The sequence below is a fragment of the Chiloscyllium plagiosum genome, unplaced genomic scaffold (assembly GCF_037043375.1).
Source record: "Chiloscyllium plagiosum isolate Xiang-an unplaced genomic scaffold, Cpla_swu_hap1 HiC_scaffold_35, whole genome shotgun sequence".
In the NCBI taxonomy this organism is placed as follows: Eukaryota; Metazoa; Chordata; class Chondrichthyes; order Orectolobiformes; family Hemiscylliidae; genus Chiloscyllium; species Chiloscyllium plagiosum.
Window position 1 is genome coordinate 4,670,142 of NW_028270173.1, and position 25,639 is coordinate 4,695,780.

General features: G+C 53.9%; 1 protein-coding gene across 1 annotated transcript in view; it reads left to right on the forward strand.

Annotated features, from left to right (window-relative positions):
• The window catches only part of LOC122541397 (uncharacterized), a 61,134-nt gene that overhangs the window by 23,061 nt on the left and 12,434 nt on the right, over window positions 1-25,639 (forward strand). Inside the window, exon 8 of the mRNA XM_087979792.1 lies at window positions 643-735. Within this exon, the coding sequence (XP_087835918.1) occupies window positions 643-735 (93 nt within the window). The remainder of the gene's footprint in view (window positions 1-642; window positions 736-25,639) is intronic.

Genomic DNA, 25,639 nt, shown 5'->3' on the forward strand with positions numbered 1-25,639 from the left:
TCTGAGCATTATAGTTCAGAGGTAGGGATACTACACAGCACCACAAAAACCCTTGTTAGGAATCAGAGATTTCCATTTCTTTGAGGAGACTGAGTGCCATCTGGTCTGGTTTGGGATCAGAGTTTAAAATCTCCTCGGGGAGTCTGAGTGAGTACTACTTGGTCTAGTTTGGGTTAGGAGTTTTCCTGCCACCTGGATCTCGTTAGTTTCTTTGATTCCATGTTCGAGGATGCCATCCTGCTGGCATTGAGTGAAAACTTAGAAAATTGTGGGAGCTCTATACCATAAACAAAAGGGCCCAAAACTTTAATGGTTCCTACTCCTTATTCTAGTAATTCTGTGCCACCAAGTTGGATGACAGAAGAATGCCTAAATTATTTAAATGCAATTGAACAAAAATGGTTCTGTTGGCACAAGTCACAGCCCATGCTATAATTAGGCAGGAAATAGTGATTGTTGTAATATAGAAACTACAACTCCTAACCTAACTGTAGCCTTCCTTGTTAACAACACGTAGTGTTGACGATACCTACTATTTCACTGAAACAAACTTTGGTTGCATCTTGATTTTCTTCATAGTTTTTTCAGGCCACTATTTCTGTAGTGAAAATACAAATTCTAATATGTTTTTATTGTCTTTAGAGGAAGGATGTGCTTCTGAGTGGCCCTTGATACATAAGTTATTTGGTGCTGTTGCTTCACCATTTGTGTTATGCCTACTTGTCTTTGGCTACAGTAAGTATTGAAAGTATCGATGTTACCCTTTACTGATTTGAAGTGAAAAACTTTAGAAGACTTTACAGATTTGGTGCATTAAAATGAAGGCAGAAAATTACTGTTCAATAGAAGGAAGTGAAAGCAGATTCATAACTGCTGTCTTTCACCGTCTTTTAAAATTCTATTTCTCACACAATTAGATCTACCCCAGGCCACTGCCATTGCCACACTGAGATACTTTGTATTTATCCTTCCCTGCTTCAGAATTGACCCAATAATGGTGGTTGAGTGTGATACTAAATGGATTTGTTCATTTTAGGAAGATACTGTTGTTGTCATTATTGAACCTTTTTCTTAATATTCCTTTCATTAGTGTGGCAGAATTGTGTTTATTAATTCAATGAAGTAAACAGTTAATTCCATAACTTGGAGATCCGGTGATGGACTGGGGTGGACAAAGTTAAAAATCACACAACACCAGGTTATAGTCCAACAGGTTTATTTGGAAGCACTAGCTTTTGGAGCACTGCTCCTAACCACCTGATGAAGGAGCAGTGCTCTGAAAGCTAGTCCTTCCAAACAAACCTGTTGGACTATAACCCGGTGTTGTGTGATTTTTAACAAAGTTAATTCCACAGAATTGTTACAGTGCAGAAAGAAGTCATTTGGCCCATTGTGTCTGTACCAGCTGTCCAGATGAGCATCCCAACTAATGCCATTGTCCTGCCCTCTCCCCATAACCTTGGACATTATTCCCTTTCTAATAGCCATTTAATCGCCATTTGAATACCTCGATCAAACGCTCAGGCAATGCATTCAAGAACTTAACCATTCATTGTGTGAAAATAATTTTCATCATATCACTTTGCATTTTATTTCTCTTTCTCTTTTATCCTGAAAGTTTTCTTTGTCTAGCTGTTGCTTTAGAACTATTTAAAACTACTACACAAAAATCTCCCATTTGTTACAGATATGCAGAACAATGTTTTCTGTCCTTTGCTCTGTATTCACTGTTCCAAATTTTTCCCTGCTATCTCTTAAAACTATTCCCTTTGACAAAGTTCAATGCTACGTCCACTATTACTATTTTCCTACTTGGTCCATTATTATAGACATAGTAATTTGCAGCAGAGGAGGAGGCCATTTGGCCCATCAAGTCCATGCATCCTTAATGACAATTTTAATTTGAAGAATCTCTTATCACTGACTCCACAATGAGATGCAGAATATACTAGGAAAGTGCATCAAAATGTACTATAATTTTAAAACTTCTTTTAAATTTCCTTTGCTACCGTGGGGAGAGCCCCACCTCTTAAGTCTGTCCTCACAATCGCAGCTTTTCCCTTCTGAACAGTTTCAATTACTTTTTTGTCATTTTTACAGTAATACTGTAGGGCCCCTACTTTGTCTAATTTTGCACTGCACCTTTACTATGACTTCAATGACCGGTATTTGCACTTTTTAAAAAAATTAAGTACTTCCTTTTTCTCGTTTGTTGACATCTTTGAGCATCTGGTCATCTTCATTTAAGCAAAAGGAGTGGCATTTACATAGCAAATTGTCACAAAATACTACACAGTCAGCAAATTATCTTTGAACAGGCTTAGTGTTCTTCTGCAAACAAGCAAATTGCACACAAGAGTTTACAAAATGGACTGTTAAATCTGAAATAAAAACAAAAAAAAGGCTGTAAAGACTCAACATGTGAGTTGACTCTGTTGGGGTAAATGTTTAGTCCCATTTAAGCAGAGACAGAGTTGGGCACACACTAAAACAACTACAGCTGGCAGGTGTGCCATATCCCTGCACCATAGTTTTGGAGGGTGTAGACAGGCTATGACTATTAATGGCTACTTGAGAGCATAGACAGAGACCAGCGGAAGTGTCTCGTCAATCTCCAGGTTGCTGCAGGAACTCAGATGAAGTGGCTGGGAGACTGCATCCTGGTAGCTGATTGGGGACCCAGTGCTACAGGTGAGCTCCCTGTTCCCTGTCAGCTGCAGACAAAGGTTGATATGTGATGAAATCCCCAACACTCATCCCCACTCCAAAAGACATCCCTACTCACTAATAAGTCTATGTTTTTATTTTAAGTTTGTAAAATTGGAGTTTGGGTGATTCCATTTTTGACACTTGATTTATTAGCAGCGTGTCCCTGTTGCTGTTTTCAAGCTGGAGAACATCCTATTAACTGTATTGAGGCCATCCCCATCCCATGCCTTTACAAAAAGCCATGTTATGTGGCAGTACCGCTGTGCTAAATGGGATGGATTTTAAACAGATCTAGCCGCATAAAACTGGGCATCCGTGTGATGCTATGGGCCATCAGCGGCAGACTTGTATTAAACCAGTTTGTAATCACATGGCCCAGCATATCCCTCACTGTTCAATTGCTGTCAGCAAAGGGATCAATGAAGAGTGCAGGAGGGCATGCCAACACAAGGTATACCTAAAAATGAGTTGAGAGTGTGGTGCTGGAAAAACACAGCAGATCAGGCAGCATCCAAGGAGCAGGAAAATCAATATTTCGGGCAAAAGTCCTTCATCAGAAATGAGGCTGGGAGCCTCGAGGGTGGAGAGATAAATGGGAGAGAGGTGGGGCCTGGGGAAGGTAGCTGAAAGTACAGTAGGTGTATGGAGGTAGGGATAAAGGTGATACGTTAGAGGGAAAGGTGGAGCGGGTAGGTGGGAAGGAAGATGGACAGGTGGAACAGGTCATGAGGGCGGTGTTGAGCTGGAAGGTTAGAACTGGAATAAGATGGAAGGAGGGGAAATGAGGAAACTGGTGAAATTCACACTGATCCCATGGGGTTGGAGTGTCCTGAGGCAGAAGATGAGGCATTCTTCCTCCAGGTGTTGGGTGGTGAGGGAGTGGCGATGGAAGACACTCAGGACTTGCATGTCCTTGGCGGAGTGGTAGAGGGAGTTGAAGTGTTCGGCCACAGGGCATTGGGTGGGTTGGTTGGTGTGGATGTCCTGGAGATGTTCTCTGAATTGCTCTGCGAGTAGGCATCCTGTCTCCCCAATGTAAAGGAGACCACATCAGGAGCAGTGGATACAGTAAATGATGTGTGGATGTGCAGATGAAACTTTGGATGTGGAAGGCTCGTTTGGGGCCTTGGATGGAGGTGAAGGGGGTAGTGTGGCTGCAGGTTTTGCAATTCCTGTGGTGGCAGGGAAGGGTGCCGGGAGGGGAGGGTGGGTTGTTGGGGGCCGTGGACCTGACGAGGTAGTCAAGGAGGGAATGGTCTTTATGGAATGTGGTTAGGGGTGGGGAGGGAAATATATTTCTCGTGGTGGGGTCCATTTGTATGTGGTGGAAATGGCGGAGGGTGATGTGATTTATATGGAGATTGGTGGGGTGGAAGGTGAGGACCAGAGAGGTTCTGTCCTTGTTGTGGTTGGAGGAGTGGGGTTTGAGGATGGCGGTGCAGGACGCGGAGGAGATGCATTGGAGGACATCTTCAACCATGTGGGAGGGGCAAGTGCGGTCTTTGAAGAAGGAGGCTATCTGGTGTGTTCTGTGTTGGAACTGGTCCTCCTGGGAGCAGATACGGCAGAGGCGGAGGAATTGGGAATATGGGATAGCATTTTTGCAGGAGGTAGGGTGGGAAGAGGTGTAATCCAGGTAGCTGTGGGAGTCGGTGGGTCTGTAGACAATGTCAGTGTTGAGTCAGTCACCATTAATGGAGATGGAGAGGCCGAAGAAAGGGAGGGAGGTGTCAGAGATGGTGCAGTTGAATTTAAGGTCGGGTGGAATGTGTTGGTGAAGTTGATGAACTGTTCAACCTCTTCACAGGAGCACGAGGTGGCGCCAATGCAGTCAACAGTGTAGTGGAGAAAAAGGTGGGGAGTGGTGTCGGTGTAACTATGGAAGATAGACTGTTCTACATAGCCGACAAAGAGACAGACATAGCTGGGGCCCATGCGGGTTCCCATGGCTTCCCCTTCCATCTGGAGGAGGTGGGAGGTTTTTAAGGAGAAATTGTTGAGGGTGAGGACCAGTTCAGCCAAACGAATTAGAATGTCAGTGGAAGGGTACTGTTGGCGATGTCGGGAGAGGAAGAAACGGAGGGCTTGGAGGCTCTGGTCATGGCGGGTGGAGGTGTATTTGGACTGGATGTCTGTGGTAAAGTTGAGGCATTGGGGCCAGGGAAACTGAAGTCTTCGAGGAGGTAGAGGGTATGGGTAGTGTCCCGAATGTATGTGGGGAGTTCCGGACCGGAGTGGGGGGGGGGCGGGGGAAGTAGGACAGTATTGAGATATGTGGAGATGAGTTCAGTGGGGCCGGAGCAGGCTGAGATGATAGGTTGGCTGGAGTAGTCAGGCTTATGGAGAACCAGACGGTGCAGGGTTCCTGAACTATGAGGTTGGAAGCTGTGAGTGGGAGACCCCTGGGGCGATGAGGTTCTGTATGGACTAGGAGATGATGGTTTGGTGATTGGAGGTGAGGTCATGGTTGAGGTGGCGGTAGGAGGACATGTCTTCAAGTTGGCACCTTGCTTCAGCGGCTTCATCCACGCATTGCACTCTCCCCACCCCTCATCCACGCATTGCACTCTCCCCACCCCTCATCCACCTATTGCACTCTCCCCACCCCTCATCCACCTATTGCTCTCTCCACCCCCCCCGTCCACCTATTGCACTCTCCCCACCCCTCATCCACCTATTGCTCTCTCCCCACCCCTCATCCACGCATTGCACTCTCCCCACCCCTCATCCACCTATTGCTCTCTCCACCCCCCCCCGTCCACCTATTGCACTCTCCCCACCCCTCATCCACCTATTGCTCTCTCCACCCCCCCGTCCACCTATTGCACTCACTCCACCCCCCCCGTCCACCTATTGCTCTCTCCCCACCCCCCGTCCACCTATTGCTCTCTCTCCACCCCCCGTCCACCTATTGCTCTCTCCCCACCCCCCGTCCACCTATTGCTCTCTCTCCACCCCCCGCCCACCTATTGCACTCACTCCAACCCCCCCCGCCCACCTATTGCTCTCTCTCCCCACCCCCCACCCACCTATTGCTCTCTCTCCACCCCCCCGCCCACCTATTGCTCTCTCTGCACCCCCCCCGCCCACCTATTGCTCTCTCTCCACCCCCCCGCCCACCTATTGCTCTCTCTCCACCCCCCCGCCCACCTATTGCTCTCTCTCCACCCCCCCGTCCACCTATTGCTCTCTCTCCACCCCCCGTCCACCTATTGCTCTCTCTCCACCCCCCACCCACCTATTGCTCTCTCTCCACCCCCCGTCCACCTATTGCTCTCTCTCCACCCCCCGCCCACCTATTGCTCTCTCTCCACCCCCCGTCCACCTATTGCTCTGTCCCCACCCCCCGTCCACCTATTGCTCTCTCCACCCCCCCGTCCACCTATTGCACTCTCTCCACCCCCCCGTCCACCTATTGCTCTCTCTCCACCCCCCGCCCACCTATTGCTCTCTCTCCACCCCCCGTCCACCTATTGCTCTCTCCCCACCCCCCGTCCACCTATTGCTCTCTCTCCACCCCCCGTCCACCTATTGCTCTCTCTCCACCCCCCGTCCACCTATTGCTCTCTCCACCCCCCCGTCCACCTATTGCACTCTCTCCACCCCCCCGTCCACCTATTGCTCTCTCTCCACCCCCCGTCCACCTATTGCTCTCTCTCCACCCCCCACCCACCTATTGCTCTCTCTCCACCCCCCCGTCCACCTATTGCTCTATTTCCACCCCCCCTCCACCTATTGCTCTGTCCCCACCCCCCCGTCCACCTATTGCTCTCTCCCCACCCCCCCCTCCACCTATTGCTCTCTCTCCACCCCCAGTCCACCTATTGCTCTCTCTCCACCCCCCCCCGTCCACCTATTGCTCTCTCTCCACCCCCCCTCCACCTATTGCACTCTACCCACCGCCCCCTCCACCTATTGCTCTCTCTCCACCCCCCCGTCCACCTATTGCTCTCTCCCCACCCCCCCCGTCCACCTATTGCACTCTCTCCACCCCCCCGTCCACCTATTGCTCTCTCTCCACCCCCCCGTCCACCTATTGCACTCTCTCCACCCCCCCGTCCACCTATTGCTCTCTCTCCCCACCCCCCGTCCACCTATTGCTCTCTCTCCACCCCCCCCCGTCCACCTATTGAACTCTCTGCACCCCCCCGCCCACCTATTGCTCTCTCTCCACCCCCCCCGTCCACCTATTGCTCTCTCTCCACACCCCCCGTCCACCTATTGCTCTCTCTCCACCCCCCCTCCACCTATTGCTCTCTCTCCAACCCCCCCTCCACCTATTGCTCTCTCTCCACCCCCCCGTCCACCTATTGCACTCTCTCCACCCCCCCGTCCACCTATTGCTCTCTCTCCCCACCCCCCGTCCACCTATTGCTCTCTCTCCACCCCCCCCCCGTCCACCTATTGCACTCTCTCCACCCCCCCGCCCACCTATTGCTCTCTCTCCACCCACCCCCGTCCACCTATTGCTCTCTCTCCCCACCCCCCGTCCACCTATTGCTCTCTCACCACCCCCCCCCGTCCACCTATTGCTCTCTCTCCCCACCCCCCGTCCACCTATTGCTCTCTCTCCACCCCCCCCGTCCACCTATTGCACTCTCCCCACCCCCCCGTCCACCTATTGCTCACACTCCACCCCCCCGTCCACCTATTGCACTCTCCCCACCCCCCCGTCCACCTATTGCTCACACTCCACCCCCCCGTCCACCTATTGCACTCTCCCCACCCCCCCGTCCACCTATTGCTCTCTCCCCACCCCCCCCGCCCACCTATTGCTCTGTCTCCACCCCCCGTCCACCTATTGCTCTCTCTCCACCCCCCGTCCACCTATTGCTCTCTCTCCACCCCCCGCCCACCTATTGCTCTCTCTCCACCCCCCGTCCACATATTGCTCTGTCCCCACCCCCCGTCCACCTATTGCTCTCTCCACCCCCCCGTCCACCTATTGCACTCTCTCCACCCCTCCGTCCACCTATTGCTCTCTCTCCACCCCCCGCCCACCTATTGCTCTCTCTCCACCCCCCGTCCACCTATTGCTCTCTCTCCACCCCCCCGTCCACCTATTGCTCTCTCTCCACCCCCCGCCCACCTATTGCTCTCTCTCCACCCCCCCGTCCACCTATTGCTCTCTCTCCACCCCCCCGTCCACCTATTGCACTCTCTCCACCCCCCCGTCCACCTATTGCTCTCTCTCCCCACCCCCCGTCCACCTATTGCTCTCTCCCCACCCCCCGTCCACCTATTGCACTCTCCCCACCCCCCGCCCACCTATTGCACTCTCCCCACCCCCCGTCCACCTATTGCTCTGTCTCCACCCCCCGTCCACCTATTGCTCTCTCTCCACCCCCCCGCCCACCTATTGCTCTCTCTCCACCCCCGTCCACCTATTGCTCTCTCTCCACCCCCCGCCCACCTATTGCTCTCTCTCCACCCCCCGTCCACCTATTGCTCTCTCTCCACCACCCGCCCACCTATTGCTCTCTCCACCCCCCCGTCCACCTATTGCTCTCTCTCCACCCCCCGTCCACCTATTGCTCTCTCCCCACCCCCCGTCCACCTATTGCTCTCTCCACCCCCCCCGTCCACCTATTGCTCTCTCCACCCCCCGTCCACCTATTGCTCTCTCTCCACCCCCCGTCCACCTATTGCTCTCTCTCCACACCCCCCGTCCACCTATTGCTCTCTCTCCACCCCCCCGTCCACCTATTGCTCTCTCCACCCCCCCCGTCCACCTATTGCTCTCTCCACCCCCCGTCCACCTATTGCTCTCTCTCCACCCCCCGTCCACCTATTGCTCTCTCTCCACCCCCCGTCCACCTATTGCTCTCTCTCCACCCCCCGTCCACCTATTGCTCTCTCTCCACACCCCCCGTCCACCTATTGCTCTCTCCACCCCCCGTCCACCTATTGCTCTCTCCACCCCCCCGTCCACCTATTGCTCTCTCTCCACCCCTTCGTCCACCTATTGCTCTCTCCACCCCCCCCGTCCACCTATTGCTCTCTCCACCCCCCGTCCACCTATTGCTCTCTCTCCACCCCCCGTCCACCTATTGCTCTCTCTCCACACCCCCCGTCCACCTATTGCTCTCTCTCCACCCCCCCTCCACCTATTGCTCTCTCTCCAACCCCCCCTCCACCTATTGCTCTCTCTCCACCCCCCCGTCCACCTATTGCACTCTCTCCACCCCCCCGTCCACCTATTGCTCTCTCTCTCCACCCCCCCCCCGTCCACCTATTGCACTCTCTCCACCCCCCCGCCCACCTATTGCTCTCTCTCCACCCCCCCCCGTCCACCTATTGCTCTCTCTCCCCACCCCCCGTCCACCTATTGCTCTCTCTCCACCCCCCCCGTCCACCTATTGCTCTCTCTCCCCACCCCCCGTCCACCTATTGCTCTCTCTCCACCCCCCCCGTCCACCTATTGCACTCTCCCCACCCCCCCGTCCACCTATTGCTCACACTCCACCCCCCCGTCCACCTATTGCACTCTCCCCACCCCACCGTCCACCTATTGCTCACACTCCACCCCCCCGTCCACCTATTGCACTCTCCCCACCCCCCCGTCCACCTATTGCTCTCTCCCCACCCCCCCCGCCCACCTATTGCTCTGTCTCCACCCCCCGTCCACCTATTGCTCTCTCTCCACCCCCCGTCCACCTATTGCTCTCTCTCCACCCCCCGCCCACCTATTGCTCTCTCTCCAGCCCCCGTCCACATATTGCTCTGTCCCCACCCCCCGTCCACCTATTGCTCTCTCCACCCCCCCGTCCACCTATTGCACTCTCTCCACCCCTCCGTCCACCTATTGCTCTCTCTCCACCCCCCGCCCACCTATTGCTCTCTCTCCACCCCCCGTCCACCTATTGCTCTCTCTCCACCCCCCCGTCCACCTATTGCTCTCTCTCCACCCCCCGCCCACCTATTGCTCTCTCTCCACCCCCCCGTCCACCTATTGCTCTCTCTCCACCCCCCGTCCACCTATTGCACTCTCTCCACCCCCCCGTCCACCTATTGCTCTCTCTCCCCACCCCCCGTCCACCTATTGCTCTCTCCCCACCCCCCGTCCACCTATTGCACTCTCCCCACCCCCCGCCCACCTATTGCACTCTCCCCACCCCCCGTCCACCTATTGCTCTGTCTCCACCCCCCGTCCACCTATTGCTCTCTCTCCACCCCCGTCCACCTATTGCTCTCTCTCCACCCCCCGCCCACCTATTGCTCTCTCTCCACCCCCCGTCCACCTATTGCTCTCTCTCCACCACCCGCCCACCTATTGCTCTCTCCACCCCCCCGTCCACCTATTGCTCTCTCTCCACCCCCCCGTCCACCTATTGCTCTCTCCACCCCCCCCGTCCACCTATTGCTCTCTCCACCCCCCGTCCACCTATTGCTCTCTCTCCACCCCCCGTCCACCTATTGCTCTCTCTCCACACCCCCCGTCCACCTATTGCTCTCTCTCCACCCCCCCGTCCACCTATTGCTCTCTCCACCCCCCCGTCCACCTATTGCTCTCTCCACCCCCCGTCCACCTATTGCTCTCTCTCCACCCCCCGTCCACCTATTGCTCTCTCTCCACCCCCCGTCCACCTATTGCTCTCTCTCCACCCCCCGTCCACCTATTGCTCTCTCTCCACACCCCCCGTCCACCTATTGCTCTCTCTCCACCCCCCGTCCACCTATTGCTCTCTCTCCACACCCCCCGTCCACCTATTGCTCTCTCTCCACCCCCCCGTCCACCTATTGCTCTCTCCACCCCCCCCGTCCACCTATTGCTCTCTCCACCCCCCGTCCACCTATTGCTCTCTCTCCACCCCCCGTCCACCTATTGCTCTCTCTCCACCCCCCGTCCACCTATTGCTCTCTCTCCACCCCCCGTCCACCTATTGCTCTCTCTCCACCCCCCGTCCACCTATTGCTCTCTCTCCACCACCCGTCCACCTATTGCTCTCTCTCCACACCCCCCGTCCACCTATTGCTCTCTCCACCCCCCGTCCACCTATTGCTCTCTCTCCACCCCCCCGTCCACCTATTGCTCTCTCTCCACCCCCCGTCCACCTATTGCTCTCTCTCCACCCCCCGTCCACCTATTGCTCTCTCTCCACCCCCCGTCCACCTATTGCTCTCTCTCCACCCCCCGTCCACCTATTGCTCTCTCTCCACACCCCCCGTCCACCTATTGCTCTCTCCACCCCCCGTCCACCTATTGCTCTCTCCACCCCCCCGTCCACCTATTGCTCTCTCTCCACCCCCCCGTCCACCTATTGCTCTCTCCACCCCCCCCGTCCACCTATTGCTCTCTCCACCCCCCGTCCACCTATTGCTCTCTCTCCACCCCCCGTCCACCTATTGCTCTCTCTCCACACCCCCCGTCCACCTATTGCTCTCTCTCCAACCCCCCCTCCACCTATTGCTCTCTCTCCACCCCCCCGTCCACCTATTGCACTCTCTCCACCCCCCCGTCCACCTATTGCTCTCTCTCCACCCCCCCCCGTCCACCTATTGCTCTCTCTCCCCACCCCCCGTCCACCTATTGCTCTCTCTCCACCCCCCCCCCGTCCACCTATTGCACTCTCTCCACCCCCCCGCCCACCTATTGCTCTCTCTCCACCCCCCCCCGTCCACCTATTGCTCTCTCTCCCCACCCCCCGTCCACCTATTGCTCTCTCTCCACCCCCCCCCGTCCACCTATTGCTCTCTCTCCCCACCCCCCGTCCACCTATTGCTCTCTCTCCACCCCCCCCGTCCACCTATTGCACTCTCCCCACCCCCCCGTCCACCTATTGCTCACACTCCACCCCCCCGTCCACCTATTGCACTCTCCCCACCCCCCCGTCCACCTATTGCTCTCTCCCCACCCCCCCCGCCCACCTATTGCTCTGTCTCCACCCCCCGTCCACCTATTGCTCTCTCTCCACCCCCCGTCCACCTATTGCTCTCTCTCCACCCCCCGCCCACCTATTGCTCTCTCTCCAGCCCCCGTCCACATATTGCTCTGTCCCCACCCCCCGTCCACCTATTGCTCTCTCCACCCCCCCGTCCACCTATTGCACTCTCTCCACCCCTCCGTCCACCTATTGCTCTCTCTCCACCCCCCGCCCACCTATTGCTCTCTCTCCACCCCCCGTCCACCTATTGCTCTCTCTCCACCCCCCGTCCACCTATTGCTCTCTCTCCACCCCCCCCCGCCCACCTATTGCTCTGTCTCCACCCCCCGTCCACCTATTGCTCTCTCCACCCCCCCCGTCCACCTATTGCTCTCTCTCCACCCCCCGCCCACCTATTGCTCTCTCTCCACCCCCCGCCCACCTATTGCTCTCTCTCCACCCCCCGTCCACCTATTGCTCTCTCTCCACCCACCCCCCGTCCACCTATTGCTCTCTCTCCACCCCCCGCCCACCTATTGCTCTGTCTCCACCCCCCGTCCACCTATTGCTCTCTCTCCACCCCCCCGTCCACCTATTGCTCTCTCTCCACCCCCCGCCCACCTATTGCTCTCTCTCCACCCCCCCGTCCACCTATTGCTCTCTCTCCACCCCCCCGTCCACCTATTGCACTCTCTCCACCCCCCCGTCCACCTATTGCTCTCTCTCCCCACCCCCCGTCCACCTATTGCTCTCTCCCCACCCCCCGTCCACCTATTGCACTCTCCCCACCCCCCGCCCACCTATTGCACTCTCCCCACCCCCCGTCCACCTATTGCTCTGTCTCCACCCCCCGTCCACCTATTGCTCTCTCTCCACCCCCGTCCACCTATTGCTCTCTCTCCACCCCCCGCCCACCTATTGCTCTCTCTCCACCCCCCGTCCACCTATTGCTCTGTCTCCACCCCCCGTCCACCTATTGCTCTCTCTCCACCCCCGTCCACCTATTGCTCTCTCTCCACCCCCCGCCCACCTATTGCTCTCTCTCCACCCCCCGTCCACCTATTGCTCTCTCTCCACCACCCGCCCACCTATTGCTCTCTCCACCCCCCCCGTCCACCTATTGCTCTCTCCACCCCCCGTCCACCTATTGCTCTCTCCACCCCCCCGTCCACCTATTGCTCTCTCTCCACCCCCCCGTCCACCTATTGCTCTCTCCACCCCCCCCCGTCCACCTATTGCTCTCTCCACCCCCCGTCCACCTATTGCTCTCTCTCCACCCCCCGTCCACCTATTGCTCTCTCTCCACCCCCCGTCCACCTATTGCTCTCTCCACCCCCCCATGGTCCACCTATTGCTCTCTCCCCACCCCCCCCGTCCACCTATTGCACTCTCCCCACCCCCCCGCCCACCTATTGCTCTCTCTCCACCCCCCGTCCACCTATTGCTCTCTCTCCACCCCCCGTCCACCTATTGCTCTCTCTCCACCCCCCCCCGTCCACCTATTGCTCTCTCTCCCCACCCCCCGTCCACCTATTGCACTCTCCCCACCCCCAGTCCACCTATTGCTCTCTCTCCACCCCCCGTCCACCTATTGCTCTCTCTCCACCCCCCCGTCCACCTATTGCTCTCTCTCCACCCCCCGCCCACCTATTGCTCTCTCTCCACCCCCCGTCCACCTATTGCTCTCTCTCCACCACCCGCCCACCTATTGCTCTCTCTCCACCACCCGCCCACCTATTGCACTCTCTCCACCCCCCCGTCCACCTATTGCTCTTTCCCCACCCCCCCGTCCACCTATTGCACTCTCTCCACCCCCCCGTCCACCTATTGCTCTCTCTCCACCCCCCCGTCCACCTATTGCACTCTCTCCACCCCCCGTCCACCTATTGCTCTCTCTCCACCCCCCCAGTCCACCTATTGCTCTCTCTCCCCACCCCCCGTCCACCTATTGCTCTCTCTCCACCCCCCCCCCCGTCCACCTATTGCTCTCTCTCCCCACCCCCCGTCCACCTATTGCTCTCTCTCCCCACCCCCCGTCCACCTATTGCACTCTCTCCACCCCCCCCCGTCCACCTATTGCTCTCTCTCCCCACCCCCCGTCCACCTACTGCTCTCTCTCCCCACCCCCCGTCCACCTATTGCACTCTCTCCACCCCCCCCCCCCGTCCACCTATTGCTCTCTCTCCACCCCCCGCCCACCTATTGCTCTCTCTCCCCACCCCCCGTCCACCTATTGCTCTCTCTCCACCCCCCCCCCGCCCACCTATTGCACTCTCTCCACCCCCCCCCGCCCACCTATTGCACTCTCTCCACCCCCCCCCCCGTCCACCTATTGCTCTCTCTCCACCCCCCGCCCACCTATTGCTCTCTCTCCCCACCCCCCGTCCACCTATTGCTCTCTCTCCCCACCCCCCGTCCACCTATTGCTCTCTCTCCACCCCCCCCGTCCACCTATTGCTCTCTCTCCCCACCCCCCGTCCACCTATTGCTCCCTCTCCACCCCCCCCCCGTCCACCTATTGCACTCTCCCCACCCCCCCCGTCCACCTATTGCTCACACTCCACCCCCCCGTCCACCTATTGCACTCTCCCCACCCCCCCGTCCACCTATTGCTCTGTCTCCACCCCCCGTCCACCTATTGCTCTCTCTCCACCCCCCGTCCACCTATTGCTCTCTCCCCACCCCCCCCGCCCACCTATTGCTCTCTCCCCACCCCCCGTCCACCTATTGCACTCTCCCCACCCCCCGTCCACCTATTGCACTCTCCCCACCCCCAGTCCAACTATTGCTCACTCTCCACCCCCCCGTCCACCTATTGCTCTCTCCCCACCCCCCCCCGCCCACCTATTGCTCTCTCTCCACCCCCCGTCCACCTATTGCACTCTCCCCACCCCCCGTCCACCTATTGCTCTCTCTCCACCCCCCGTCCACCTATTGCTCTCTCTCCACCCCCCGTCCACCTATTGCACTCTCTCCACCCCCCGTCCACCTATTGCTCTCTCTCCACCCCCCGTCCACCTATTGCTCACACTCCACCCCCCCGTCCACCTATTGCACTCTCCCCACCCCCCCGTCCACCTATTGCTCTGTCTCCACCCCCCGTCCACCTATTGCTCTCTCTCCACCCACCGTCCACCTATTGCTCTGTCTCCACCCCCCCGTCCACCTATTGCACTCTCTCCACCCCCCGTCCACCTATTGCACTCTCCCCACCCCCCGTCCACCTATTGCACTCTCTCCACCCCCCGTCCACCTATTGCTCTCTCTCCACCCCCCGTCCGCCTATTGCACTCTCTCCACCCACCGTCCACCTACTGCTCTGTCTCCACCCCCCGTCCACCTATTGCTCTCTCTCCACCCCCCGTCCACCTATTGCTCTCTCTCCACCCCCGTCCACTTATTGCTCTCTCTCCACCCCCCGTCCACCTATTGCTCTCTCTCCACCCCCCGTCCACCTATTGCTCTCTCTCCACCCCCGTCCACCTATTGCTCTCTCTCCAACCCCCCGTCCACCTATTGCTCTCTCTCCACCCCCCCGCCCACCTATTGCTCTCTCCACCCCCCCCGTCCACCTATTGCTCTCTCCACCCCCCGTCCACCTATTGCTCTCTCTCCACCCCCCGTCCACCTATTGCTCTCTCTCCACCCCCCGTCCACCTATTGCTCTCTCCACCCCCCCATGGTCCACCTATTGCTCTCTCCCCACCCCCCCGTCCACCTATTGCACTCTCCCCACCCCCCCGCCCACCTATTGCTCTCTCTTCACCCCCTGTCCACCTATTGCTCTCTCTCCACCCCCCGTCCACCTATTGCTCTCTCTCCACCCCCCGCCCACCTATTGCTCTCTCTCCACCCCCCGTCCACCTATTGCTCTCTCTCCACCCCCCCCGTCCACCTATTGCACTCTCCCCACCCCCAGTCCACCTATTGCTCTCTCTCCACCCCCCGCCCACCTATTGCTCTCTCTCCACCCCCCGTCCACCTATTGCTCTCTCTCCACCCCCCGCCCACCTATTGCTCTCTCCACCCCCCCGTCCACCTATTGCTCTCTCTCCACCCCCCGCCCACCTATTGCTCTCTCTCCACCCCCCGTCCACCTATTGCTCTCTCTCCACCCCCCGTCCACCTATTGCTCTCTCTCCACCACCCGCCCACCTATTGCACTCTCTCCACCCCCCGTCCACCTATTGCTCTCTCTCCACCCCCCCGTCCACCTATTGCTCTCTCTCCACCCCCCGTCCACCTATTGCTCTCTCTCCACCCCCCCCCCGTCCACCTATTGCACTCTCCCCACCCCCCCGTCCACCTATTGCTCTCTCCCCACCCCCCCGTCCACCTATTGCACTCTCTCCACCCCCCGTCCACCTATTGCTCTCTCTCCACCCCCCGTCCACCTATTGCTCTCTCTCCACCCCCCGCCCACCTATTGCTCTCTCCACCCCCCGTCCACCTATTGCTCTCTCTCCACCCCCCGTCCACCTATTGCACTCTCTCCACCCCCCGTCCACCTATTGCTCTCTCTCCACCCCCCGTCCACCTATTGCTCTCTCTCCACCCCCCGTCCACCTATTGCTCTCTCTCCCCACCCCCCGTCCACCTATTGCTCTCTCTCCACCCCCCGTCCACCTATTGCTCTCTCTCCACCCCCCGTCCACCTATTGCACTCTCTCCACCCCCCGTCCACCTATTGCTCTCTCTCCACCCCCCGTCCACCTATTGCTCACACTCCACCCCCCCGTCCACCTATTGCACTCTCCCCACCCCCCCGTCCACCTATTGCTCTGTCTCCACCCCCCGTCCACCTATTGCTCTCTCTCCACCCACCGTCCACCTATTGCTCTGTCTCCACCCCCCCGTCCACCTATTGCACTCTCTCCACCCCCCGTCCACCTATTGCACTCTCCCCACCCCCCGTCCACCTATTGCACTCTCTCCACCCCCCGTCCACCTATTGCTCTCTCTCCACCCCCCGTCCGCCTATTGCACTCTCTCCACCCACCGTCCACCTACTGCTCTGTCTCCACCCCCCTGTCCACCTATTGCTCTCTCTCCACCCCCCGTCCACCTATTGCTCTCTCTCCACCCCCGTCCACTTATTGCTCTCTCTCCACCCCCCCGTCCACCTATTGCTCTCTCTCCACCCCCCGTCCACCTATTGCTCTCTCTCCACCCCCCGTCCACCTATTGCTCTCTCTCCACCCCCGTCCACCTATTGCTCTCTCTCCAACCCCCCGTCCACCTATTGCTCTCTCTCCACCCCCCCGCCCACCTATTGCTCTCTCCACCCCCCCCGTCCACCTATTGCTCTCTCCACCCCCCGTCCACCTATTGCTCTCTCTCCACCCCCCGTCCACCTATTGCTCTCTCTCCACCCCCCGTCCACCTATTGCTCTCTCCACCCCCCCATGGTCCACCTATTGCTCTCTCCCCACCCCCCCGTCCACCTATTGCACTCTCCCCACCCCCCCGCCCACCTATTGCTCTCTCTTCACCCCCTGTCCACCTATTGCTCTCTCTCCACCCCCCGTCCACCTATTGCTCTCTCTCCACCCCCCGCCCACCTATTGCTCTCTCTCCACCCCCCGTCCACCTATTGCTCTCTCTCCACCCCCCCCGTCCACCTATTGCACTCTCCCCACCCCCAGTCCACCTATTGCTCTCTCTCCACCCCCCGCCCACCTATTGCTCTCTCTCCACCCCCCGTCCACCTATTGCTCTCTCTCCACCCCCCGCCCACCTATTGCTCTCTCCACCCCCCCGTCCACCTATTGCTCTCTCTCCACCCCCCGCCCACCTATTGCTCTCTCTCCACCCCCCGTCCACCTATTGCTCTCTCTCCACCCCCCGTCCACCTATTGCTCTCTCTCCACCACCCGCCCACCTATTGCACTCTCTCCACCCCCCGTCCACCTATTGCTCTCTCTCCACCCCCCCGTCCACCTATTGCTCTCTCTCCACCCCCCGTCCACCTATTGCTCTCTCTCCACCCCCCCCCGTCCACCTATTGCACTCTCCCCACCCCCCCGTCCACCTATTGCTCTCTCCCCACCCCCCCGTCCACCTATTGCACTCTCTCCACCCCCCGTCCACCTATTGCTCTCTCTCCACCCCCCGTCCACCTATTGCTCTCTCTCCACCCCCCGCCCACCTATTGCTCTCTCCACCCCCCGTCCACCTATTGCTCTCTCCCCACCCCCCGTCCACCTATTGCTCTCTCTCCACCCCCCGTCCACCTATTGCACTCTCTCCACCCCCCGTCCACCTATTGCTCTCTCTCCACCCCCCGTCCACCTATTGCTCTCTCTCCACCCCCCGCCCACCTATTGCTCTCTCCACCCCCCGTCCACCTATTGCTCTCTCCCCACCCCCCGTCCACCTATTGCTCTCTCCCCACCCCCCGTCCACCTATTGCTCTCTCTCCACCCCCCGTCCACCTATTGCACTCTCTCCACCCCCCGTCCACCTATTGCTCTCTCTCCACCCCCCGTCCACCTATTGCTCTCTCTCCACCCCCCGTCCACCTATTGCTCTCTCCACCCCCCGTCCACCTATTGCTCTCTCTCCACCCCCCGTCCACCTATTGCTCTCTCTCCACCCCCCGCCCACCTATTGCTCTCTCCACCCCCCGTCCACCTATTGCTCTCTCCCCACCCCCCGTCCACCTATTGCTCTCTCTCCACCCCCCGTCCACCTATTGCTCTCTCTCCACCCCCCGTCCACCTATTGCTCTCTCTCCACCCCCCGTCCACCTATTGCTCTCTCTCCACCCCCCGCCCACCTATTGCTCTCTCCACCCCCCGTCCACCTATTGCTCTCTCCCCACCCCCCGTCCACCTATTGCTCTCTCTCCACCCCCCGTCCACCTATTGCACTCTCTCCACCCCCCGTCCACCTATTGCTCTCTCTCCACCCCCCGTCCACCTATTGCTCTCTCTCCACCCCCCGTCCACCTATTGCTCTGTCTCCACCCCCGTCCACCTATTGCACCCCCCCCCCCCCCCCCCCCCCCCGTCCACCTATTGCACTCTCTCCACCCTCCATCCACCTGTTGCTCTCTCTCCACCCTCCATCCACCTGTTGCACTCTCTTCACCCCCGTCCACCTATTGCACTGTCTCCATCCCCGTCCACCTATTGCACTCTCAGCTACCTTCTGCCCCCAACCCCACCCCTTTCCCATTTATCTCTTCACCCTTGAGGCTCCCAGCCGCATTCCTGATGAAGGGCTTTTGCCCAAAACATCAATTTTCCTGCTCCTCGGATGCTGCCTGACCTGCTGTACCTTTCCAGCACCACACTCTCGACTCTAATCTCCAGCATCTGCAGTCCTCTCCTTTGCCTTCATACCTAAAAGTGAGGTGAATACCTGGTGAAAGTACAACCACAGGATGTACTTACATTCAAACAGCAGAAGCAGCAAGTGATAGTGCTACATAATTCTACAACCAATTCCCTATCCAGTCTTAGCTCTGCAGTTCTATGACATCCAGTTGTAAAAGTGGTGGTAAGGCGAGGCGATGGCCTCGTGGCATTATCACTGGACTGTTAATCCAGAGACCCATGTAATGTTCTGGGGACCAAGATACGAATCTTACCACGGCAGAGGTTGGAATTTGAATTCAATAATTGAATTAAAAGTATAATGATGACCATGAAATCATTATTGATTGTCAGAAAAACCCATCTGGTTCACTAATATCCTTCAGGGAAGGACATCTGTCTTCCTCACCTGGTCTGGCCTACACATGACTCTTGACCCAAAGCAATGTGGTTAACCCTTAACTGGCCTCTGAGCAGTTAAGGATGGGGAATAAACGCTGGACTACCCAGCAATGCCCTCATCCTGTGAATGAATTTTAAAAAAGGAAAGAAAATTAAACTCCTCACTGGAGGGGAACACGTCACAATATCCAATCCTCAATGACGGGGACCCAGCATATCAAAGATAATGCTATTTGTATCCATCTTCAGATCAGAAGTGATAAGTGGATGATTCACCATAGCTTCCATCTGAGGTCTCCAGAATCACAGACAATTGTCAGTCTTCAGTCACTGCAATTTACTCCCAAGTGACACTAAGAAATAGTTGAAATCACTGGATACTGGAAAGGTCATGGGCTTAACAAAATCTGGGCAACATTATTGAAAACATCCACTCCAGAACTTGTGGCACCCTTAGCCAAACAGTTCCAGTACTATTAATACAACGCCAACCACCAATAATGTGGAAAATTGCCCAGGTATGACCTGTACACTTAAAGGACAAAAGCACAGGACAGATCCAACCCAGTCAATTACTGCTACAACTGTCTGTATTCAATCGTAATCAAAGTGATGGTAGGTGTAATCAACAGTGCTGTGAAGCAGCACTTATAAAAGTATAATCTCTTCACTGATGCTCAGGTTGCATTCTGCAAAGGTCGTTATGTTCCTGACTTCATCACAGCCTTCGGTAAACTCCAGATGTGAAGTGAGGTGAGAATGAGTGTCCTTGACATTAAAACAATATTTTACCAAGCATGGTACTAAGGAGCCTAGCAAAATTAGAATCAATGGGAATTGGAGGCAAAACTCTCTGGTTGGAGCCATATTCGGCACAAAGGTTGTGGATTGAGGCTCAGTCATCTTGGCTCCAGGACATATCTGTGGAGGTCCTCAGGATAGTGTCATAGGACCAACCATATTTCACACCATTTGTGATACTGTATATACTGAAATAGGCAGTGTCCTATTTCAGTAGCAAAGTATGGACAACAACCAGTGGCAAGCAACATTCACTGCAAGAAAGTGCCAGGCAATGACCATCTCCAACAAGAGTGAATCTAACCATCACCCTTTGGTGTTCAATGGCATTACCATCTCTGAATTCCCACTAATTCCATCAGCCATATATGTGCTGTCGTTCAGGCAGGTCTGTGGCAAGTAACTCACCTCCTATCTCTCTAATACCTGACCACCATCTAGATGGCACAAGATAGCAGTTTGATTATATATTTCCCACTTGCCTAGATGAGGGCAGCCTCAACAAAACTCAAGCTTGATACTATCCAGACTGAAGCAGCTCACTTGATTGGCACCACATCCACAAATCCCACTCCCTCCACCACCGATGCTCAGTAAAAGCAGTGTGTACTATTTACAAGATGCACTGCAGTAACTTGCCAAGTCTCTTTTGACATCTTGTTCCCAATCTATGATTTCCATTGTCTAGAAGGGCAAGAGCAACAAATGCAAAGAAAAACCACCACCTTCAAGTCCCTCTCCAAGCCACACACCATCCTGAGTTGGAACTATAACAGTTTCTTCATTATCACTGGATCATAATGCAGGAACTCTCTCCCTAATAGCATTATATGTATACCTGCATACCAGGGTGTGCAGTGATTTAAGAACATGTGGAATGTGAAGTAAGAGCTGAAACAATCGTTTTGATCCCTCAAGCTACTTCACCAATCAGTAATATCATGGTTGATCTGTTTGTATCAAAATAGAAATTCCCATTCATCCCATAATCTATGATTCTCTTACCTAAAAAGAATCCATCCATCTCTTTTTTAAAAAAAGTATTTAGTGACCTGCTTCTGTAATCTTCTGAGGCAGCAAGTTCCAAAGTCACACCACCTTCTGAGAGCATTCTTTTTCCCTCACCTTTGTCCTCAAAGGGTGACTCCTGATTCTGTTATCACCCACAAGAGAAAACACCCATTCCATGTTCACCTTGTCAAAACCATCTTATTCTTTGTTCTAAACTCCAGTGGAAATAAGCCCAGCTGCAAAATCTGTCCTCATAAGACAAACAGTTAATTCCAGGGATCAGTGTAGCAAAGGCCCTCTGAATCACCTTCAGTTCATCTTCAACCTTTCTTAAATAAGAGCGCACAGATGTAGTCTCACAGATACTCTATAACTGAAGCAAATGTTGTACAGTGGGAGAAATTGGAGGTGTAGTGGACAGCGAAGAGGGGTACCTCAGATTACAACAGGATCTGGACCAGATGGGCCAATGGGCTGAGAAGTGGCAGATGGAGTTTAATTCAGATAAATGTGAGGTGCTGCATTTTGGGAAAGTAAATCTTAGCAGGACCTATACACTTAATGGTAATGTCCTAGGGAGTTTTGCTGAACAAAGAGACCTTGGAGTGCAGGTTCATAGCTCCTTGAAAGTGGAGTCACAGGTCGATAGGATAGTGAAGAAGGCATTTGGTATGCTTTCCTTTATTGGTCAGAGTATTGAGTACAGGAGTTGGGAGGTCATGTTGCGGCTGTACAGGACATTGGTTAGGCCACTGTTGTAATATTGCATGCAATTCTGGTCTCCTTCCTATCGGAAAGATGTTGTGAAACTTGAAAGGGTTCAGAAAAGATTTACAAGGATGTTGCCAGGGTTGGAGGATTTGAGCTATAGGGAGAGACTGAACAGGCTGGGGCTGTTTTCCCTGGAGTGTCGGAGGCTGAGGGGTGACCTTATAGAGGTTTACAAAATTATGAGGGGCATGGATAGGGTAAATAGACAAAGTCTTTTCCCTGGGGTGGGGGAGTCCAGAACTAGGGGCATAGGTTTAGGGTGAGAGGGGAAAGAGATCTAAGGGACAACTTTTTTACGCAGAGGGTGGCACATGCATGGAATGAGCTGCCAGAGGAAGTGGTGAAGGCTGATACAATTGCAGCATTTAAGAGGCATTTGGATGGGTATATGAATAGGAAGGGTTTGGAGGGATATGGGCCGGGCGCTGGCAGGTGGGACTAGATTGGGTTGGGATATCTGGTCAGCATGGATGGGTTGGACCGAAGGGTCTGTTTCCATGCTGTACATCTCTATAACTCTATGACTCTATAATCAACCTGGATGCTAAAGATATTCTTTTACCGGTCCCCTTTATCAAATACTTGCAAGTGACTCAAAGGACAGAGCAATGCCTCTCCTGTGACTCTGAAACTAATAGTTACAGCACATTCTATCATATCAAAGTATGGTAGATAACAGTGTTCACATGGTCAATTATACAAAAGGTTATGTCCAAGTTTACACAACATATTTGATAAAATATCATTTTGTTTTTGTCAGATTGGCTCACTCCCTGTTCATGATGGCTTGTCTTACTGGTCAGGATTCACCTAATCCTTGTGCTTGCCCGGACACATTTGTGTTTTATGAGCCTCTTCAGTCTCTGCTGTTGGTCCGACAGAAATCTCTGATTCCAGTATGGCCATCTTATGACAGATGTACATACAACGGGTTGGCCAGACCTGGGTGTACAACGCTGCCTCCTCCACATTATCAGTGTGCACCCTTTCCCTTCCCTAGTAGAAGGCCTAGTTGAGTTGATGAGTAGAGAGTGTGGTGCTGATGGGCAGCCTTAATTTCGATTAGCCAATTGGCAGCTTCCCTTCTTTCTCTACTAGATTACTATTATACCCAATATAACTAAAACCATTACCTGTCAGACCAATAAGATGTGAAATGCTATTCTTAAGCATGGATGAAAATTACATTCATTCTCCAGCCCCAGAATCTTTCCCATCAGGTCTACATTGTAAGATCAAATCCGCATTGTAAGATTCTTTTCTATGTCCTTCCCAACTTCTTGTTTAACCTTGATTATACTTTGGTGATACTGGACCTCTTCCCCATTTCTTCTGCATTTCTAACTAGCGCTTACTGAGAACGAGGATGGGAGTCCTCAGATCTGGATGATTGTTGAATTATAAAGTATAGAAGAGGCTTTTTTCCTTATCCAGTCTGCATCAGAAGGACATAAGTCTGCATTGGTCCCAGTTCCCAGTATATGGCCCATAGCCTTGAGTGTAACAATATTTCAAGTGCTCATTCAAGTAGTGTTTTTTTTTAAAGTTGAGGTTACCTGCCTTAGCTACCCTCCCAGCCAATGCTTTCCAGATTCCACCATCACTCTCTGTGTGAAAGTTACTCTTCAAAGAAAAAAAAAATCCCCTCTAAACCTCCTGCCTTTAACCTTACATTTATGATCCTTTGTTGTTGATCCTGCAACTGAAGGGAACAGCAGCTTTCTATTCACCCTGTCTTTGCCCCAAATAATCTTTAACATCTCAATCAGGTGCCCTCTCAGCTTTCTTCCTTCCAAAGAAGAAAAACATTCTTCTGTTATTTCCAAATTTTCTTCCTTCTGGTCCGTAGAAGTCCATAATGTTACCCCATGGATTTATGTCCATTGGCTAGGTTCTAAGCAGAAGGCTGACATTGCTGATGCACTGTGCTGTAGATGGTAGTCTGTGTGGGTACACAATATATTCCTTGGCCTTGTATTTGGTCACTGCCCAGGTTTGGCTGATGGGAAAAATCTACTGTTTGTGGACAGATCCTGCAGCATCCTGTTAGGTCTACAACATATGTCTGACTTTCCTTTGGCTTGCCTACCCAGCTGTAGAGGCAGACTGTAACCACTGAAAGTTCTGTATCAGGTTCGAAACTTTGCCCTGAGAGTCATTTACTTGTAGGACTGCTACTGCTACTACTGTCACTATGTGTTGATTGAGTTTCTCACAAAAAAGGCCTTACTGGGATATACCCGTGGGGCTTTCCTGATAAGGACACATAGTTCTGTTGCTTTCCTGCATGAGCCAATTTTGGATATTTTAGTTATGAATCCAATATGGCAGTCTTGATGGACTATCTGCACCATGTTATGGCATTCTTCATCCAGTAATCAGTCTCGACAGGCTGTAGCTGCCATCAGGTATGTCCTGGATATGTTTGCCCACCAAGTTTATTTCTAAGATGGCTAGAACTGCAAAGTAGAGATATTACCCTTGGTGCGATCATACTTAAAGTGCTGCATTCATAGGTTGTAGTCGAATTGCAGAGAGTGCAGAGAAGATTCATGAGGAAGAAGTAGAAATGCATGGATATACAGATTAAGGAAGAATTGATAGGATGGTTATCTTTCCTCTTAAAAATAAGTGTGAATGTGACCTAATGCTGTTAAAATTATGGAATATTTTGATAAGAGTGGGTACACTATGGATGTTTCCTCTTGTATGGAGGACATAACTAAAGGCAGCCAATATAAGACAGTCACCAGAAAATCTAAAAGGTAATTTAAAAGAAGTGTCTTTACCCAAAGGGCAGTAAGAACAAGGAACCCACAACACAGAGAGTAGTTGAAATATACAGTGTGGATATAATTAAAAGGAAGCAAGATAAGCTTCTGATGGAGAAAGGAAAAGAAGGTTATGATGTTAAATGTAGATGAGAAGTGTTGGGAAAATGCCTCAAAAACTGCAGCACAGACTAGTTTAGCCAAATGGCCCATTTGCTATATATCCTATGAGTGACCCCTCTGTATGGGATTCTGATCCCAATGGACTTGACTGTTGTTTAAGAGTACAGGTCTAGGAAAAAAGTTGGAGAAGAAGATGATTTTAAACAGGAGAAATGGACAGGATAAAGTATATAAAAGGGAAGGCATGTAATTGGATGGTGTGGTGTGGTGTGGTATGGAGAGTGAATATGTTAAAAAAAGATGTAACTCTGACATCACGAGTAACGTGCTATCGAGATGCTGAAGAGAGGCGAATGGAAGCATTGTACTCGGGTTCTGAAGTCAATATTCCATTTGTTAGAAGGGAAATAATTCCTGAGAGTTTGATGATATTTGTCCTTAGATAAGAGAAAGAGCGAGATAACGCAGACTCAGTATAGGGACAGTCTAGCATAGGAGAGTAACCTGTACAATTGGATCCAGTTGGCAGAAAAATAGAACAGTGTATGGTGACAATGATGGCAAATGAACATTGTGGCAACTAAAGAGGATTTTGATAATATTGTGAATGGAAGTTTACAGATTGAGGTCCACAAAGACAGACACGTGGAAATATTCCAGCAGACCAGAGGAAAGAAATCTGAAGACTTCAACAAACTTGAAAAACTTGGCCTTCCTTTATGTTCATTCATGGGATGTGGATTGCTGAATAAACATTTCTGTCTGTCTTTAATTACCCAGAGGATAATTCAGAGTCAATCACATTGCTATTGATCTGGAGTCACATGTAGGCCAGACTAGGGATGGATGGCAGATTTCCTTCCCTAAA